The 19409-nt window shown below is 39.7% G+C and overlaps 1 protein-coding gene across 2 annotated transcripts; it reads right to left on the reverse strand.

The window, feature by feature from the left end:
• Positions 1-296: 296 nt before the first annotated feature.
• ttbk2b (tau tubulin kinase 2b) lies at positions 297-18641 on the reverse strand. 2 transcript variants are annotated; one of them, XM_057823545.1, is made up of 16 exons: positions 18384-18641; positions 17881-17997; positions 16795-16942; positions 16132-16205; positions 15744-15884; positions 15535-15639; positions 15362-15427; positions 14119-14211; positions 13840-13965; positions 13596-13753; positions 13215-13407; positions 8487-8698; positions 8000-8420; positions 7870-7908; positions 4385-5037; positions 297-2829 (listed from the first exon to the last, which is right to left on the reverse strand). In XM_057823545.1, exons 2-16 carry the CDS (start codon positions 17941-17943, stop codon positions 2475-2477), a joined length of 2847 nt encoding a protein of 948 aa, XP_057679528.1. In that variant the 5' UTR covers positions 17944-17997; positions 18384-18641; the 3' UTR covers positions 297-2474. The 2 variants fall into 2 exon arrangements, with proteins under 2 accessions (XP_057679528.1, XP_057679529.1); XM_057823546.1 differs by lacking the exon at positions 7870-7908 and having other exon boundaries at positions 301-2829; positions 18384-18638.
• Positions 18642-19409: the final 768 nt, after the last annotated feature.

Genomic DNA, 19409 nt, shown 5'->3' on the forward strand with positions numbered 1-19409 from the left:
TTTAGATGTTAATGGCTATATTTTGAGTTACATATTTTGAGGGGAAAATAAATTAACTCTATTTTATAAGCTGCACAGTTTACATTTCATTGTGTCAAAGTATCTTTTGTCAGCTGTCCCATGAAAAGATATAAATATCTGCAGAAATGCGAGGGGTGTACTCACTTTTGTGATACACTGTATATACTAGCCTTTTTCTCATTTTAAATGTTTTAAACAATGCACTGTAAATGAACATTCAGCAATTCATGAATTTACATGAAATAAGAACTATTGTTTTGTTTTTTTTACCAGTCAAAAAAAAAGTTCTCTTAGTAAAATACGTTCTGAACAGCAACAGAAATCTTTATTATATATGTGAGCGTATGTGAATTCTGAAACATTTGCTGTATTTAGGCATGTGCGGGTATGAGATTCAGAAGGTATGATAACCTTAAGCCAAAATATTACGGTATTGCAATTACATCTCTAAAATGTGTTACATTATTACCATCAGAACAAAAATAAGTGAAATATTTTCTGGAAAAAGCGTGTGTATGGCTTATATCATGTTTATATTATGCACACACTTTTTTTCCTCAACACAGTTGCTAGAGAGAAAAAAAAACATGTTTTAGCACCGCTTGACACACTAAACATGCTGAAATTAACTCTCGTAGCTGGTGGGAAACGTTCATGACAGTGTTTACTAACCTTTACCTAACCTTATTTTCTAAAACTGCTAAATCATATTGGAGGTATTGCCTCCTCAGCTGCCACCCTACGCAAACATGTTTCACATGTCGGTTTGCCCTCCTCCTCTAAGCTGCGCCCATCTGTAACTTTTCCGTTGCTCAAGTATTCCCACACCAGCGATTTCGTTTTCTTCGATGGGGAAAAAGTTGTTGTTTCACCTCCTCCAGCCATCGTGTAACACAACTAACACACTGACACTAAAGAACAACCAGTGAGTGAGTGTTAAACCTTGCAGCTGCAAGCAAGGGATTTCTCCCTGCGTTTTTGAGACATAAAAAATAGCTAATACCTTAGGGACGGTATGACGGAATTTTTTTGCGGTTTTGAAACCGTGACGTTTCCATAACACGGTATAACTTGAAAGCGGTAATCGGCACATGTCTAATTGTATTAAAACCAAGTTTTTCAAACTCACTATTATTGGATTATTATTCTATCAATGGCATTAAACGCACCAAAATTGACACATTTTTTGGCTTGTGGAAATTATGTATTTACATAATCAAAAGCAGCTATGTAAAAATACAGATATGTATGCTAATTGTACAAATAAAAAAAAATGACTCATGCACATTTACAATCATGAATAAAATCCTGTACATTCTAATATGCTGATGCAGAGATATTTGTGGTGATCTCTACTAAGCAGGGTTTTCCTGCTTAATAGTGGACATTCCCTGGTTTTGCCAACGGGGTTTAAGTGATCTAAAAGCATATGTAAGCTTACCACTTTACTCTTGGTATTTGTACAGTTTAGTTTTTTTGGTCTCAGATTGGGCATGTCAAACATTGGAATACACATTCAGTAAAATAATATAAAAGCCTTACAAATGACTGATTTACGACTTGATAATGTTGCAGCAAAAACAGACTATTGCTGTTTTATCTGTAAATATAAACAAAACAGTTGAACACAATCTGCAGACTTCCAAGCTGTTGGAATTCCAAAACAATGTTTCCCGGAATTAAGTACATTTTCAATATTTTTAACATTCCAAACCTTTCTTGTAACCAGTTACACTTCTAGTTCTAGAACTTACAAATAAAAACATAACAAATAAAAACATACTTTTGATACTTGAAAAGCTTAAATTCCTTTTGGACATGAATTCAGTGTGTATCCAAGAACAAGTGGATATACTTGCTCAGTGGTTTGAAGCTCAAAATGGTTAACATTCCCTTTTTTACATAGGCTATACATTGGGGAGAAAAAACTTGCAAACATGCTGCTTGCTGGCTTTAGAAGGTTCCACCCGTGCAAAATTATACTCAATGATAATTTGGGTGACACTAAACACACGTGGATAAAGTTTGATGCAGTCTTTTGCACTGTTTAAAGATTTAAAATATTGCTTTTCATTTTATTTTTTTAATTATTACTGAGCTCTGTTCAAATTCCTGTTATTTTCAGACAAGTCGCCTTTTTGGAGTAGAAGTAGGTGCCGCATATACTAAAATTCGTAGCTCTAACAAGTGCATATCATGGTTATAATATAATTTGCATTTTGAGGTTTTTCAACATAACTCCCTAAAACTCAGTTGATAGCACCACGTTGCAACCATTTTCATCAAACATTCCTGAAGTGTATGGACATAATCACTTGAACATTTCAAGGTATTAATCAATATGAGCTAATGTAGCAAATAAATACATTTGTTTCTTACATTACATACAGTACACATTCCCTTAAGCAAATACTGTATTTACACATGCGAGCCGCATCAGTTTTGCCTGTTAATCATCGTTTTAATTTCCTTGAGCCTTTACCCTCCTTGATTAAACCTCTTCCTATGGAGTCTGGGGCCCATGAAGTCTGCCCGGACGACCTGGCTTGCAGGGGGCCGTGACGAGGAGGCGTTGAAGAAGACCCAGAGAAGCTAGACGGAGAGCGGCTACGTCCCAGAGGTGGTGGCCTACCGTCGCGGGGCTCCTGACGGGATGGCGAGCAACTCAGTGAGCGTTGCAGAACGGAGGAGTTGCAAGGCCGGGGTGGTGGCGGGTTGACGAGCAGCCCGCCATGGTCTTGCTGGGTTAGATTGGACAAGGAGTCCGCATCGCTTGTGCTGCTGGCACGTACTCGCAACCGCCGCCGCCTCAAAAAAGAGAAGCTACTGGATAATTATCTGGTAAAAAACGTTTACACTCATACAGTATTTCTTCATATTTAGTTACCCTCTAATAAATGCGATGCCAAAATCACTTAGCGCAAACCTAACAACAGACTTACCCATAAGTGAGGCCATTATAGAAAATAGAAATGAAGTGACATAGTCCAGAAAAATAGCCCGTTCTCAAACATGCTTTTAAAAATGTTTTAACTCCTCAACACATTATAAACATATTAAGACAGATAAAAAGATTGGAAGCATGAAAAGTATAGAAAACACTACCTATCAATTAAATCCTAATGTGATGTTCTGAACAAACGTGAATTGAGAAATTTGCGCAACTAGATTACAAATATCACTGCGATGCGACACGACTTTTTGTGTTGGGTCTGAAGACACTGACACTGGGGAACAATTTAGAAAAAATTGTGACGCAGTACAGTTGTCCGCTATTATCGGGTAATAATAATAAAAATAATATCTGCCGATACAAGAATTTTAAAAGGATATCGGCTAATATCGACATCGGTTTTGGGCCAATAAGCAGATGGCAGCGTCTTATTGGCACGTGATCCAAAAAACTGATGTTTGCACATTTTGATTTCAACAATAAATATAGTGGGGCAATATAGGCACTTTTTCCCAAAACTTCAGTTGAAGTTCGTCTCTTATTTTTCACCGTGTTTATTTGGAAAACCTTTAAGTTGTCACATTTATCATTATTAACACATCTAGTGGGGAATCACAATACAATTTGCCATACTTTGTTAAAGTCCACGACCGTATGTATCGGTTTGATATTGGTATCGGATTTTTGGAGTTGGACAATATTGGGATATCGGTTAAAAAGTCATTATTGGACAACTCCAATTAGTTTATGCTGAATAAAATTTAAATTGCTTCCAAAATTGAAGTCAGAAATGAACTTTATCAGCAATTCTTCTAATACCAGGAACTCCATGAACTTCTGGATGTACCGTTATTTATTTTTCTATTTGTTAGGGAAGGTAAGCATGCTTTAGGCGTTTGCAAGGTTAAGTGTTTAAACTATTCAGCACGTTTATGCCATTTCTTAATGCAAATGAATATCAATTCTCAACCTCTTTAACCACCTATAAGAATTAAAGTCATCCTTACTGGCCAAATATGTTAGAGACACACTTGAATTTGTCTCTTGAAAACAGAGCCACTCTGGTATAACAACAAACAAGCCACTAAAATAGTTAGGAGTCAATTTAACACATACGAAAAGTACAGAGGCTTTTAGACATGTAGGGATAATATTAAGTTTCATTCCTAAAAACACCATATCGGTTGACGGTCAATATGTGGTATGAATGTAGTATTCCATTTCACTTAGGCCAAAGTTGCAATTGAAGAAAGTGTTCGTGCTACCAAAACAATGATTCACTGCGCCGGCACGTTGCTGTTTATGTGATGAGCAGTAGTTCCATATTAAATGTATACCTTAGCCAAAAATTAAGCCTTCTTAAACAATGAAAATGCTGTTTATGAGAGTTTAGTGTTTACTGTGTCATACCTGTGGTCAGCACATGGGCCTGCCGATGGTTTCCCAGGAGGTGGATGAGGCACGAGTCTGCCGCCGAGCTGCTCGGGAACAAAGGTGGCGCTCATGGGTCGTGGGATTTTACTTCTACTGCCAGATGAAGAGGACAGAGAAAGAGGGTCTTCCCCTCCACAGTCCGACCTGGAGCCTTTTTCTGAGGACAGGCGTTCTCGAGGGAGAGTGACCTGTAGGTTTTCACAAGAAAGCGACGGAGAAGGGGAATGGGTGGGCGAGCCGTGGACAGGGCTGCTCCAGCGGTTTCGCCTATCCCGGTGGACGTTCCTTCCCGGAGAGTCCGGGGGAGTGCCGGGATCCCGTCTTGGGATCCGGCTTAGTTTTGGAGAGCAGGGAGAGTCTTTGGGCTTTAAAGAAGCGAAGAACGAAACAATCGCTTGAGGCTGCTGGTTCAGATCTGATGAGCAGTCCGGCAAACCAGAATCAGTCTCTGGGTCTTTTGCTGCAAGAGTTGTTGAACCTTTGAGCGGGCACGATGAAGGGACCAAATCAGTCTTCCCTCCATCCTTTGGGAGCTGTCCAGGGATTTCTTCGGATTTGCTGGACGGGGCCTCAAGAGGTGTGGTTTCACTTTTCTCGAGCGCAGGAGATTGCGGTGTGCCGCTAGAAGACTGGAAAGAACAAAGTGATTAGGTGTGCGAGTTTAACAATTACCGTTATTTCCCGCACTATAAGGCGCACCTAAAAGCCTTCAATTTTCTTAAAAGCTGCGCCTTATAATCCAATGCGCCTCACATATGGATCAATATTAATCACGGCATGACATTCTCTTTAACGCAGCTTCATATGGTGGATGCATAATGCAACCCCAACAACTACTACTACTGCGCCTTATTATGCAGCGCACCCTATAGATGAAAACAGTTTGAAAATAGGCCAATCATTGAAGGTGCGCCTTTTATTCCGATGCGCCTTATAGGTGGAAAATATGGTACATTAAAGAAACAATATTGCAAACTTTCTTATTGAATAAAGGAGTTACAATGGTTTTCACTTCTCTTTGGCCATCTAAAATGAGAATGAGAAACAAAAGCTTATGAATAGTAACATGCAGGAGTGGTTAGTAAGGGTGTAACGGTACATGTATTTGTATTGAACCGTTTTGGTACGTGGTGCTCGGTTCGGAACGGAGGTGTACCGAACGAGTTTCTGACGTAATGTAACCCTTACTTTTCGAGGCTGTGAGTCGATCGGGTTACAGTTTCTTTGTGTAGATTATATTTACTCCGTCTTCTCTACTATAATGAGGACCAACACGGTAGAACAGTATAACCCAGAAACATCAACGGCGCGACAACGTGGCCGCCGCGAGAACGCAGTGAAACGCGGGCGTTAAAGTCAATCAGGCAACGCACACCAGTTGCAGTGCGGCCGCGTGTTAGACGCGTCCCAGAAGCGGCTCAACACGACGCACGCGAAAAGAACGGCAGAGTTTATTATTTGAGGTGAGACGCGACCCTCCTGCGTCAATACTACTACCGGTAGCTAGGATCGGGCAGACCGGAAGTAACTCGTGTAAAAATACGGTGGATACGGTCGATTTCCAAACTAATATGCAATCGTAACCCACTTTTTGAGTCCATCAGATCTCTTGAATGGTAGATAGGGGCACAGTTGACTTATCTTTGTTGATTTATTGCTGTCTTCTCTGCTATAATAATAACCAACACGGCCCTGTGTTCAATACAAAACCCTCCTACCACAACAAAACAAGTAGGAACTAATATTCACATACGAACTAAAGTTATACAACATAAAATATACAATAGAAATGAATACTACATCACAATTGTAAAATACAAAAAAAATATAAAATAAATAATAGCCCATTAAAATGAAATAAATTGAAATGAGCTAAAACACCTGTAATTAAATAATAAGAATAATACACATATCCTGCTTACACAATTACATTTATTAATTTCTGTGTGGCGCTTTAACTTGAGAAAATCCACCAATAAAGCTTTTGAAAACCGTTCATAAGAAGAAAAAAAAGATTCATTGAGGCATTTCATTTGTAAAACACATGTTAAAATCTTTGTCATTTGGATTGCGTTCCTCTTTAGCACAGGACTTCTTTTCTCTTCTTTCTTTCAGAAAGAAAGCTGACCAATACGCGGGGTCTGAAAGGCAAATTGTTGTTGGATTATCTTTAAATACCCGCTACTTTTTGAGCAGAATTCTAGCTTTGTATAGGCTAATGTTCCTATTGTTGAAAGCACAAACGTGTGTAATAAACAACTAGCGCATTTATATTTTGCATTTTGTTTTCTTACTGTACCGAAAATGAACCAAACCATGACCTCAAAACCGAGGTACGTACCGAACCGAGATTTTTGTGTACCGTTACACCCCTAGTGGTTAGTATGAGTAACGTACACAAATGTATCATGGCATGCTACCCATATCCAGCTACATTTTAGCAGAATGTGCAAGAAAACAAGTTCTCTCTAGTAATGAGAAGCTGTCACGCAAAAAATAAGGTGTGTTATATACTATATGGCTAGGTTCATACTACAGGTCTTAATGCACAAATCCGTTTTTTCACATATCTGTTTATTTGGGTGTGTCCATTCAGACTGCCTTTGTCCATTGAGACCGTTCTAGTATCACGCATGCGCACTAATTTGCAGTCCGAGATGCGCTCAGCAAAGAGACCCGCATGCGCAGAAGCATCAAAACAAATTACACATGCTAGCTGTATGTCATTCCAGAGTGATCATATTTTGATTTCCAAAAAGAGGACACAAATAACAGACATTAGTAATCCCGGTTTAGTCTTATATTCAAAGTTTATATGGACTGATAGAACACATACACAGACACACACACGAGCCTTGACGTGTGTGCGTGAAATGACGTGGGTGCGTCAGTTTGCCCCGACTCGGTAATGTGTGCAATAATGAAATATTGCTCATTCGGCGCACAGAATAAAAATCGAAAATTGTAAGGCTTATTCTTTTCCTCATTTTATTTTTTTATTACTGTGGTCAACCCCGTTCCCAAGTTCAAGCTTGGCGCTAATCCCTACATGGCTGCCGTCCTTCGTGCCTCTTGCTCTTTGCTTACATAATTGCTGAATTCCGATCTGGGAGTCTTGACAGTTCAGACCGCCAGTCAAGTTCTGAAAAAATGTGGTCCAGATCGGATTTGAACCACATATGAAAGTGACTCAGATCGGATTTGAAATGGTCCACTTCTATGCGACTTGTCCCGTTCAGACCGTCAAGTTAATGCCTGATTCGAGTCGGAAAAACACAAACAAATCGGATTCGTGCACTAAGACCTGTAGTATGAACCTAGTCTAAGAGTGAAACCTATGCCATGTTCAAATTATATTTGTGTTTGAACACTAATCGATTAAAATCGCAAGACATAATTGCATTATGCAGTGTCAGTCCTCAGTATTGCGAGCGCTCAAATGTAAGTATTTGAATTCTTACTTTATCAGAAAAGCGATACCGGTGTATCCATAGTTGAATCTGATGCAAAAAAAAGTATGAAAAAAATATGTGTCCAAAAAATAAGTACAGCGTCACAATGAGATCAAATCAAATGCTTGATCACGCCTACCTGATCCATATGTGGTCGTCCCATGGTGACCGAGGGCATTTGCCCCAGCATCCCTGGCAGCCTCCTGTGGCCAAGTAGCCATGACCCGACAGAACAATGTGACAGAACAGGACTGACTGCTACAGTTGGGCCCTCCTGCAGTGGATGGTTCTCGCTGTCGGCGGTGTTTGGGGTCGCCGCTTTGTCATCACGCTGTGCTTCAGTTGAAGAAGACTTAATGGGTACGGAATTGCTGCCTTGCTCCACCTCAAGCACCACCCACTCCTGGGAGTCTCCCTCTTGGACCACAGGACTGATGTTGACGGCGACAAAACCACTGCTGACTGCACCTTCCTCTGGATCACCGGTACCTGTGCCAGATTGTTCATCTGACGGGGCTTTCTCTCCAATGTGAGATAGAACAGGAGGCGTTTTTCCGCGACTACAAAAAAATGTTAGGCAGTCAGCAAAGTGTTTGATTTCCACAAAATATGTTTAAAATACTAACCATGATTCAAGGAAGCGCTCAAGAGTAGGCTTGGGTTCAGGAGCAAGTCTCCTTTCAAACGCCAAGCTCTGACTCTGACGCATCTTCCGCAGCAGCGGCACACCCCGTTCCATGAATACGGTCTCAGATCGTACTCGCCTTGGAGAACTCTGTACCGAGCCAGCAGGGCTTTGGTTGGCCTGGTTTGGACTGTGCTCTTCCTCAGTTGCCACCTGAAAAAAACATATATATTTGATATGGATCTATATGTAAATTACTCTAAGCAAGCATTTTGATTCAGGGCCCCATAGTGTTTTCTTGGTTAGCCCATCTGCCTCACAATTCACAAATTTAGAGTTTGAATCTTGATTAAGTTTATCCAGACCCTCTTATTGGAGTTCACATGTTGTCACATTTTCTTGTGTGCCGTTTGTTCTCTCACATTCAAAAACATGTATGCTAGATTACTTGAAGACTTTACTAAATTGTCTATGGTTGTGAATAGTGCTGCGACGATTAATCGATGAACTTAAGTAATTCGATAAGAAAGAAGTTTTGAGTCAAATTTTTACAGGTACACTGTAATTATTGGTGTGATAATTATCGGTCCGATATTAGGAATTATGACGTCATCCCAATAAATCCTATAACATTATTAATAGGACCGATAATATACGTATAATATTTTTGGCACGGTGTTGGCAGATTGGGATGTGTGTGTTTGTTTTCACTCCTGTTTTGCCAGTACAATGTATCAGTGACTGTGTGTGGGTTAGAAAGAGGGAGTTTTACAAAAAATCAAGCGCTCCCTTTCTGTGACGTAACGATCAAGTGACGGCAGTACTGTGCAGCACGGCTGACTAACAAAACAACTAGTGTGACGTCGGTAGTGTGGGATTTGTCAGTGGAAAACGCTTCACTTGCAATTTGTAACGCATGCAAAGCTGAAGTTCCACAAGGAGGGAAAAAGGTGTCGAGCTACAACACATCTCAATAAGCCACTTAAAAGATCAGGATTGCTTCGATGGTGTTTTAAAAGAGTACGACGACGCGCGGGCTGCAACTGAAACTGCACATCCAATGTCAAAGCCAGTTGTGTGGCTAAATGTTGGCGCTAGACGACCAGCCCTTTTCCCTTGTATAAAACATAGGATTCAGGCGGCTACCTCGTCATTTGGAGCCCACGTTCATCACTCCAAGCCGCTGCCACTTTTCAGATGAATGTTTACCGGCACAGTATGATGAGATTGCCACACTCCTTCATACTTTGAATGGCAACCATGCACGGCACATATATACCCTACTCACCAACGTCACAGAATGACGTGTCGCTGTATCCGGCCGCCACATTGTCTGTCTTTGTTTATCCGTATTCTCAATGGTTTCAATTTGTCGTGCAATTTATAGTGCAATTCATGGAAGCCCCGGTGCTTTCAGACGCTGTAAACTCATTGGATGCGTTGCATAAAAGGCGTTATGTGGAAAAGCTTCAGTCTATCCATTCGCCAGATCCATATTTGATGCCTAAATGGATATTTTTCGACCCGCTGTCTTCGCCCTCTCTGCCTGACATCTGCTACCCTGATATCTACAACTATCTTGTCCACACAAAATCAGCCTATTCTCACGAAAGTTTGAAAAACTTTAAGAGCAGCACTCTAAGCAACATTACCCCGTGTGACCCTTTATTTCCAATTTTCTAAAATGGCGACAATCAATAAAAAAAAAAAGTTGACTGCGATGGCCGATGCTTCAAGGATAGGTGGATATTGGACTATTTCTTCAATAAAACACGCAACAACTGTGTCTGCCTCATTTGCAAAGAGGCAGTCACTGTTTTCAAAGAGTTCGATGTGACGCAATAATGATATTACCGAACAAGACACGCTGACATGTACGACAACATTACAGGGAAGATACGCAGCGAGAAATTATAGCAACTTGAAGCTAGTTTAATTTCACAGCAGCAGTCTTTCGCAAGAGCCCGAGTGTCGAAAGAGAACGCCACAAAGACGAGACTGTTGAAATTATGAATTAAACAAAATAATAAAGCAAATGTGACACACAGAAGGGCTTGCTAAAATGTGTTTAAATATATTGTTCTATGTAAATCAGCCAAGGTAGCCCCCCGCATTTTTACCACACCAAATCTGGCCCCCTTTGCAAAAGGTTTGGGCACACCTGTTTAACTGATGATCCGTAGATGAGGCCAGCTTCTTTCATTTGGTACCAGCCAAATATTATTCAAAATGTAATGATGGTAGAAGAAATAAGCATCTTGAATTTGAAACAGTATGTTGTCGGCGATTAGCCTCGCAATGATCTTAATTGTGGTTGTCAGCCCAAAACCCTCTAAATATATATTAAATGCATCTTACCAGATATAAAATGACTACTAAATAATCTGTAGTAATCGTTTGGAGCCCAGTTTTCTCGTCGAATTGCAGCAGTCCATCTCGCTTCCTCTTCGGGTCTCTCGGAATACGGTAGAACTTCAAGTCTCTCCGTCTATCTTCTCTGTTATTGCAACCAACCGCCACACTCGCCTTCACCATTTTGATTATTAATGTTAACGAGCAGAAAAACACGCCATAATAGGAGGAATTTACGTAGCGGTAATGCGTAAACAAGACGAGCTGACGGACAATATGGCGCGGAGGCGTGGTTGTGACGTCATGTGAGTAGGGTCTATAGGTTTCACCACGGACATATGGACGTGTAATGTTAGTCCTGTCAGCATGCTTGGTCTGACGGCGCAGCGGCTGGATAAGGATTTCATACTGTACAGAGAGGAAACCTCATGGTTCATTGAAAAATGGGTTCACTCAGTGCCGTTTACATGGATTATTATAAGGCAAGCCATTAATGCTTTTTGTTCTACCGTATTTGATAATGAGGAATGCGCTTTCACTAAATTTATACCGTTTCAGTGTCATAGTTACTTACTTTTGGATACTGTGAAGAGTCTTATTGCACTTTTTGTGTCAGTTAAATTTATAAACATTTACCTGTAAGTATTTCTTTACTTGAATCCTAACCTTGGCTTATGCAAAGTTTTGTTTTTGTTCTTGAGGCCTTATTTTTCTATCATTGAGTGATGAACCTTACTATGGCAATTAGCAAATGTTTGCATTTTAAAGTGTTAATTTTACAAGTTATTGAGAGGCCATTTGGTTATTGATAGGCTTGCTGTCCCATAATTGCCAGGTTAAGTCGTTTCATGGACCAAGACCACAACAGTCTCCTCTCCTGTAGCACCAAATGTTTTTATCTGATAACAAAGCACAATACCTGTTGGGTTTATGTTTTAGTTCAGAGCTCATTGTTCAGGGAACACCTCTTCAATGAGTAATTGATTGTGATTGACTCAAATTATATTGATTAAAAAAAATAAATATTGGCACTTTATTTGAAGTCGAGACTGTTTTTGTCTTTGTTTTGTTAATTATAATAATGTTCATATCATCATGAAAAATCTGGTTAGGTCAAAGGCAAATCTATGTTGAATCCACCACTAGTTTTTTTTAACCTCCAGGTGTTCAAAAACTGTGAATATACATTTATTATCGGTTATCGATATCGGTATCGGCTTTGAGGATCAGGAAGTTATCGATATCAGTTTCAAAAAATGGATATCGTGCACCCCTACAGATTTTGCTATGTCGAGGATTCATTTAATTTGGGTGACGTTGTAATGGATTGTTTTGAAAGTGTTTGCATTTAGCTTTATTGATTTGGGTGGATGCACTGCCCTCTAGTCGCAACAGTGAATATGCCATAACTCATCTAGCATGGCTGAATCTAGCTGCTCCCTGTTAAAACCAACAAAATGCATGTTTTTGTTTGAGCCAATATGTTTGTTTATGCATTTGTAATTTAGTTTAGAAGTATATTTAGCATTTTTTGTGGGAATATGTGTTTGAACGACTTGTTAAGAGAGTTGTAAAAAAAATTGTAGCATTTAAGCGAGTGGACTTTTGCCATGCAAGTTTGTACTGTTGCTGTACTTCGATCTTGATTTATCAATTTCTTTATACCATTTGAGGCTAAGCTCAGGTATTTTATTATTTTTTTAAACGCATTCATTGCTCTTGTGAAATGAAAGTGTAATTCTGCATAGTTTGAAAAACACTCTGGAATTTAGATTTAACCTAAAGTGTACTTATGGTGGGGAGCTGAAAAATAAAAAAGGTTCACAGAGCAGTATACAGTACAGTTTGAGAAATATCTGGTGTTATAGTCGTTTGTGTTTTTTATGCATTTTCCAAAATTATCCCTCTTCACGTTGGCTACTATATTACAAATGGATGTGACATTAGGTCGTTGACAGGGCTTCCTTCAAACCCACTAGTGACTGATACAGCAGATCATCGTTTGTGTTATTTTCTGCGGTCAAAACAACATTCTGGATTAATAAATTGAGGCTCGCAAATGTAGTGCTTATCCTTTTTTAGCTTGTTGTTGAGACATGATAGTTCGGACTGCTGTGCGAGCTAACGACATTCCTATGGACCGCAGCCTCTTGACAAGATGGAGCAAATATGGCTGTGTGCATGATCATTAATCAGGGGTTTAATTTTGGTAAATACAAGACTAGACAAAAATACTATGACACCAAATCTTTATCAAACTGTGCAACATTGCTGCAGGAACAATATATAGAAGAGCTAGAGCTGAGATCCAAACCCCAAATAATAGAACTGTGCGGCAGACTGGGGCAACAGAATGCCGACACGTCACAGAACTGACCTTCCTGATCACTGGTTCAACATGCTTCTGGTTTTGAATGCGTTCCATTTCATCCCATATGCCTCTCGTGGGCACGGACACAGCAGGAGTAGGGGGGCAGTTGTCGGCGTCGCTGAAGCGCTCCCCGAGCATGAGGACATCCTCTGTGTTCTCCCTCTGCAATTCCACTGGTAGCACTGAAGCATTAGCCATGCTGTGATCGAGAAAAAGGGGGGCATGAAGCTCATTCGCAAAGCACATTTTAGAACAGCGCTTTCACAGTCAGAAAAACCTCAATCTAAGTAAAGGAGAACTGAATTCACCAGTTAGTAATAAGGTGGAGAAAAAAACACTCGCATGACTGTACATGCAGATTCTGTATATATATTTAGTATCATGTACCCCATGTGTGCTGGCGTGAGGCGGGTAAGCTCCTGGCCGGTCGGCGGTGCCGCAGCTGCGGTCAGCACGTCCTCCGAGTCAGATTTCTCCCAGTCGTAGGGATCATTGTGCAGCACATTGTGGCTTTTCATAGCGCTGTCAAACAGTGACATCAGCATCTGTCACGGGGGAAACATTCGAGTCAGCAATTTGGCAGTCGGGAGAGGACCAAACATTAAAATGCAAATGTGAGCGTATAGCCAACCTCATAGTCTGGCTTGGTGTAGTAGTCCAGGCTGAGAATGTGATCCAGGAATGCGCTAAACTCAGATGGTAAGTGATTAAGCATAAGGCGGTGGTCATATGCTTCTTTTAGATTGCCTACTTGCTCCTGTTGAAGAGAATGAAATTACATTTTGTACTCTAAACACAAACTCGACAGGCCAACAATTAACAATGCTTAGTTTGTAGTATCCTATATCAAGGCTGGTGAGCATGTACATTATAAACTCATGACTCTGGTGTCTGGATGCACACACTGTACCTTGTCTTTAAATTTTCTCCATGGGAGCTGACCCGACATGAATTCAACCAACACATAGAAGAGGGACCATAGATCGTCATGACGGCCGATTTCCTGCATGATCAAATATCACACAAAGTGAAAATAGATCATGCCTAAACCCAATCACAAATAATAGATGACAATCAAAATATTTTCACGTTTGTTTAAAATATTAACGTCATCACTAACAGTTGAGGGTTGTCAACATTACTTTGTTAATTTAATATTTGACAAAGGACACGTAATTCACATACCGTAATTTTCACACTATAGGGTGCACATGACTATAAGCCGCCACCCACCAAATTTGGCACAAAAACGGCATTTGTTCATAGATAAGCCGCACTGGACTATAAGCCACAGCTATCCTCAGTGTATTATGGGATTTTACACCAAAAGATTTTAACCGGTAACACTTTATTTAACAGCAGCATCATAAGACTGTCATAAGACCAAATGAACCACCGTAAAGCTTTGAACCAATTGGCTGCAAAGCTTCACTGCGTCAATAAGCTTTATTTGGCAGACAGATTTGGGAGACAGCCAACCTCTGCTGCCACCTGCTGTCAACACTGTTGTTGTCCAACATGCCGTCTAGCATGCATTGCAGCGCTATAGATGTAAATAACAAATAATGTAAATAATAAATTCATGTTCTTTGCTAATTATTTCTTCAGTTACTGCTCCAGTTGTTTCATTAATTGCTAATTATGTTATTTGGTAACATTTTATTTGACAATCATAATTATGACACCGTCATGAGCATTAATAAATGCTTATGACAGACGTCATTTAGTGTTATGCGGCAAATTATCTCACTTTTGAATAGATGTAAAAGATCCAAGCTGGACATAAATGGAGTTAGTGACATAATGTCCGGGACGAGAGTTAATGACATAAGGATTCAGTAATGCCCATGATAGTGTCATGTCATAATTATGACAGTCTTATGGCGACGCTGTCAAATAAAGTGTTACCTATTAACCCAAATAAATCAACAAACAAGCCGCACTGGACTACAAGGCACATGTATCAAAATGAAGGAAAAAAGTAGCGGCTTATAGTCTGAAAATTACAGCATTTATGATGGTTAAATACTTAACCATTTATCTTAAAAAGAAAGAAAAGCTTGGTTTCAGCCTTCTAAATATTTCCGACACCAGTTCCTTCCTCCTTGGTACAGGTACTGAAAGTTAATGCACAGGAGAAAATGTCTAGTCACCTTATTTTTATGAGTATTGATTGAAGCATATCGTACAGTTCCTCTGAAGCCAGCCACAGACCGAGGCTGAAAAAGACAAAGTCATGAGACACATTTTTGCATTGATGTACTAAAATATTTTAGAAATCTTGTGTTGCCTGATGTGTTTCTAAATTCATTTTGAATGTACTTACGGGACGGATTTCATGGTTGGAAGTCATGTACTGTCGTGCCAGACCAAAGTCAAGCATGTAGCAGCATCTGCAGGTACTTGCTAGTCTTCCCATTGCAAAGTTGGCCTGTGAATGCCATGCGGGTAAGTTTAAGTGCTGGTCACAAATTTTAGAACGGAAATTTTTTAAAAGAGAACATACTGATTTTTTTAGGTAACAATTAATCTTACTGGTTTAATGTCCCGGTGCAGGAAACCCACAGAGTGGATGTTTTCGATACAGTGCAAAATCTGCTTCCCGAGCCTTAGAGTTGTTGAGACTGAGAATATACCACGGGCCCTACTTCTGCGCAGATCTGCCAGGTTCCTCCCCTTTGGACAGTTAAACATTGGACATTTTAAAAGAAAAGGACAGTGGAATATGTACAATTTGGATGAACTGTCACTGACAGTGACGCGTTAGATTTAAACACAATGTAAGAATCCAAATCAGAATTCCTTCATTGCTATTAGGTAAAAAGTAAAACAAAATAATATATTTTTAAACATTTTAAAAATTATGTAAAATTAGAATACACATACTACAATAAGAGCCATACAGGCCTTATGAATAAATTACCTGGAGTTCCATAACCACATAGTTGAAGCGTTCATTTCGGCCAGCACTGACAAAGCGACACACATTATTTTTGCCTGTCAAAAACATAGAAATTTGGAATATCAGGTACATTCAAAGCTCCATTTTGGATTTGCACAATGTTGTCAAAGATACAGCGTTAATGGAAATCGAGACAATTGAAGTCAAGCTATATACAATAGTGTACAGTGTACATGAATATCTTATATGGAGTGATAGTTATTTATTGATCCAGCTTTCACATGTTCAGCACAGCAGAGTTAAAGTTGCTTCATGTGCATTATTTTCTAACCTTTAACACGGTTTCTTGGAAGGGAAAATTACTTCTTTTTCAGTTCTGGACTGTCCCTTTACTCTCGCATGATGATTAAGAGCACAATATTATTTCACATCAAAGTTATAATTTGCACAAATCCTTCAACAATCTACATACTTGATACTTGCATATGTGGGTAGAAATGTCATTGCATAAATGCCAAGTTGTGTAATTGCATTATTATTACTGTATAACAGTGCTTATAGAAGGCAGTTGCAGAAAGTTTTCTGTGTAAGACTAAAGCTGAAAAATAGTATCCATCAATTTTGACAAACTATTAATACAGTTTTTTTTTGTTTGTTTGTTTTCTGCTACAACGTGCTACTCACCCTGCAGCTTCCTCAACACGGCCGCCTCTGTCCTCTGCACCGGTTTGGGGTGAGTGGCAGACTCCACCTTCATGGCGACGGTGGCCTGGCTCAGCAGGTCCAAGACTTCGTACACCTCCCCAAAGCCACCGCCGCCTATCTTTCTCACCTGAAGATCAGTTTTACATAAGTGCCAGTCAAGCTGTGGGGTGACGCTGAAGCAGCAGTTCTCAACTGTTGTCACTCTAGGACCTGTATTGTCCTATCATCGCGACTTTCCCAATCTGTTCATGGAGTTCAAAAATCAAACTTAAGATATACATTAAAATTTCGGATGGATGACTGTCAAATTATTGTCTAACCTAGGACGCATGTAGGACTGCCACTATCAAATATTGCACCGATTAATCAAATAATCGTATACACTGTTATTTTGCATTAAGTTGATTGATAAATCACTTTGTTTTTACAATTATTCAATTGTTTTTTTTATTTGAAATATTTAATGATTAACAAAAGAGAATTATGTAATATCACAAAGACACGAGAGGGAGTGGTGATGTTTATACAAATGCTTTGGAAATAGAGAGCAAACACTTCCAAGGCGGTTTCAAGTTCAACTACATATAAATTCCAGGTTATTGATACCATGGCTACCATGGCTGCCAATTCCCATTGTTTTGTAATAGATTTGCGTGTTTGCAAATGTTTTATTTTGATTAGATGCAAAATATATTAAGTCTGCTTTCAGCAGGACTAAAGAAATCAGAAAATGTACTGTTTAGAAGCCAAAATCAGAAAGAGCAACAACCAGACAATTTTGAGAAAAACAATAGAACGTCACGATTAAGCAGTTAATCAAGTAATTATCGATTATTTTGATGATCAATTTGCTGACAATTAGTTGTGACACCTCCCAGCGGTGATTTAGTTGAGTTTGAATGCGCCGCATTATGAACACCATTGTAAATGAAGGACACCTTGCAATTTTTCCATTATTTGGACCTCCGAATAATGGCCGCACAAGCCCCCAGTTGAGAATGACTGCTTGAAAGTACACCTGGTCATTAAAATAAAAAGTAAAGGGTACTTCAAGTTAGATCTTACCACTCTCCATCTATCTCTGACAACGTCTGCGGTTGACAGGATGTCTGTATGCTCTCCACTCATGCTGAGTGCTCTCTGCTGCAGTCACAAGCTGACATCAGTGGCACCAATCCATCACTGCAAAATAATTCACTATTTTCACCCTAATGTCTGACACAGAGGTATGAGGTACATGGAGGTATGATTACATGCTATGAAGACCTTCATGCCACTGTTTTGGGATATTTTGGAGGGGTTGATCTGATGATGCACCACATTTAAATCGGGAGTTAGCTTGCTGCTGATAGCAGCCAGAGTTAGCAGCTAGTTGAAGCTGATTTTAGGCGGACCCCAAAGCATAATAACGACAAAAAAAAAAGGGGAGTTACGTATGGTTAGTAAACGAAAAGTTGGTATGGGAGAGCCGCAAGGGAGCGGATATAAAATGCTGTCTTCAATGCTAGCTAGCATGTTTACTGCGCGGTAGCTAAGCGGCGAGCCCCCGCGGTCAGTGCCCGCGTTACCTCGCTCGGTTGCGCCGGTGAGACTCCGGGAGAGAGCCTCCATGTTCCACTTCTCGAAGTCCCCGTCATTCTTGCGGGTGTTTTATCTGAAAGGACGGCGATGGGGGCATTGTAGAAAACGTTTGCTAAACTAGCCAGATGATTATCCCTACAGTCACCGCTTACAGGGGCTACGGTGACGTCATAAAAGCTCCCGACTGAGCCGCAGAATCACCATGGCAACTAACTCTCCATACCCCACCACCGGGACAACACAACACAACCACATTGACATTTTTCGCTCACACAAACAGAAATTACATAATGGTCAAGTGAAAATGCATGTTTAGAAAAACGTCAGGCATGTTTATGTTGAATAAATAAAATGGAAAAAAAAAAAAAAAAAAAAAAAGGAAACGAAACAAAACAAAACAAAAAATGACGCAAACGTTTTTACAGAACTATACAATAATCGGTGTTAAATCTGGGCCTTTTTAACCGAACGCAGAATGTATCAATTTAGTGTAGGAAGCCATGTCTTATGGCGTTGCGTTGTAATTGGCAAAAGGTGGGCACATGTTAATTGTACCTCCTTCCATGTTTTTGAAAACTTGAATTATTCTGATTATTACTAGATGTAGCTGGCATGGCTGGATTAGATCAGGGTTCTGCAATCTTTTACTGAAGTTTGCTCATATCGCTGTTAATTAGATGTTGTGATAAATAAATCGAATGGTTCAAATTCAACACTTTCCATAAAACTGTGACAACATTTGTGACCCCTGATGAATCTTAAAATGCATTAATAATAATAAAAAAAATAATAATAATACAAGATGCATTAATACATGGTAGATACATCATGATTTTATGACAAATTAGGTGAAACTTGTTTTATAACAGCCCACTGGATTTATACAAATGACACATTTTTCTCTTAAATTGTAAAACAGTGATCCCTCGTTAAAACAGTGATCCCTCATTTTTCGCCATTAATGGGGCCCGCATCCCCAACCCCGTGAAAATAAAAAAAAAATCCGATAAGAC

This window comes from Corythoichthys intestinalis, chromosome 19 (assembly GCF_030265065.1).
Source record: "Corythoichthys intestinalis isolate RoL2023-P3 chromosome 19, ASM3026506v1, whole genome shotgun sequence".
Classification (NCBI taxonomy): Eukaryota; Metazoa; Chordata; class Actinopteri; order Syngnathiformes; family Syngnathidae; genus Corythoichthys; species Corythoichthys intestinalis.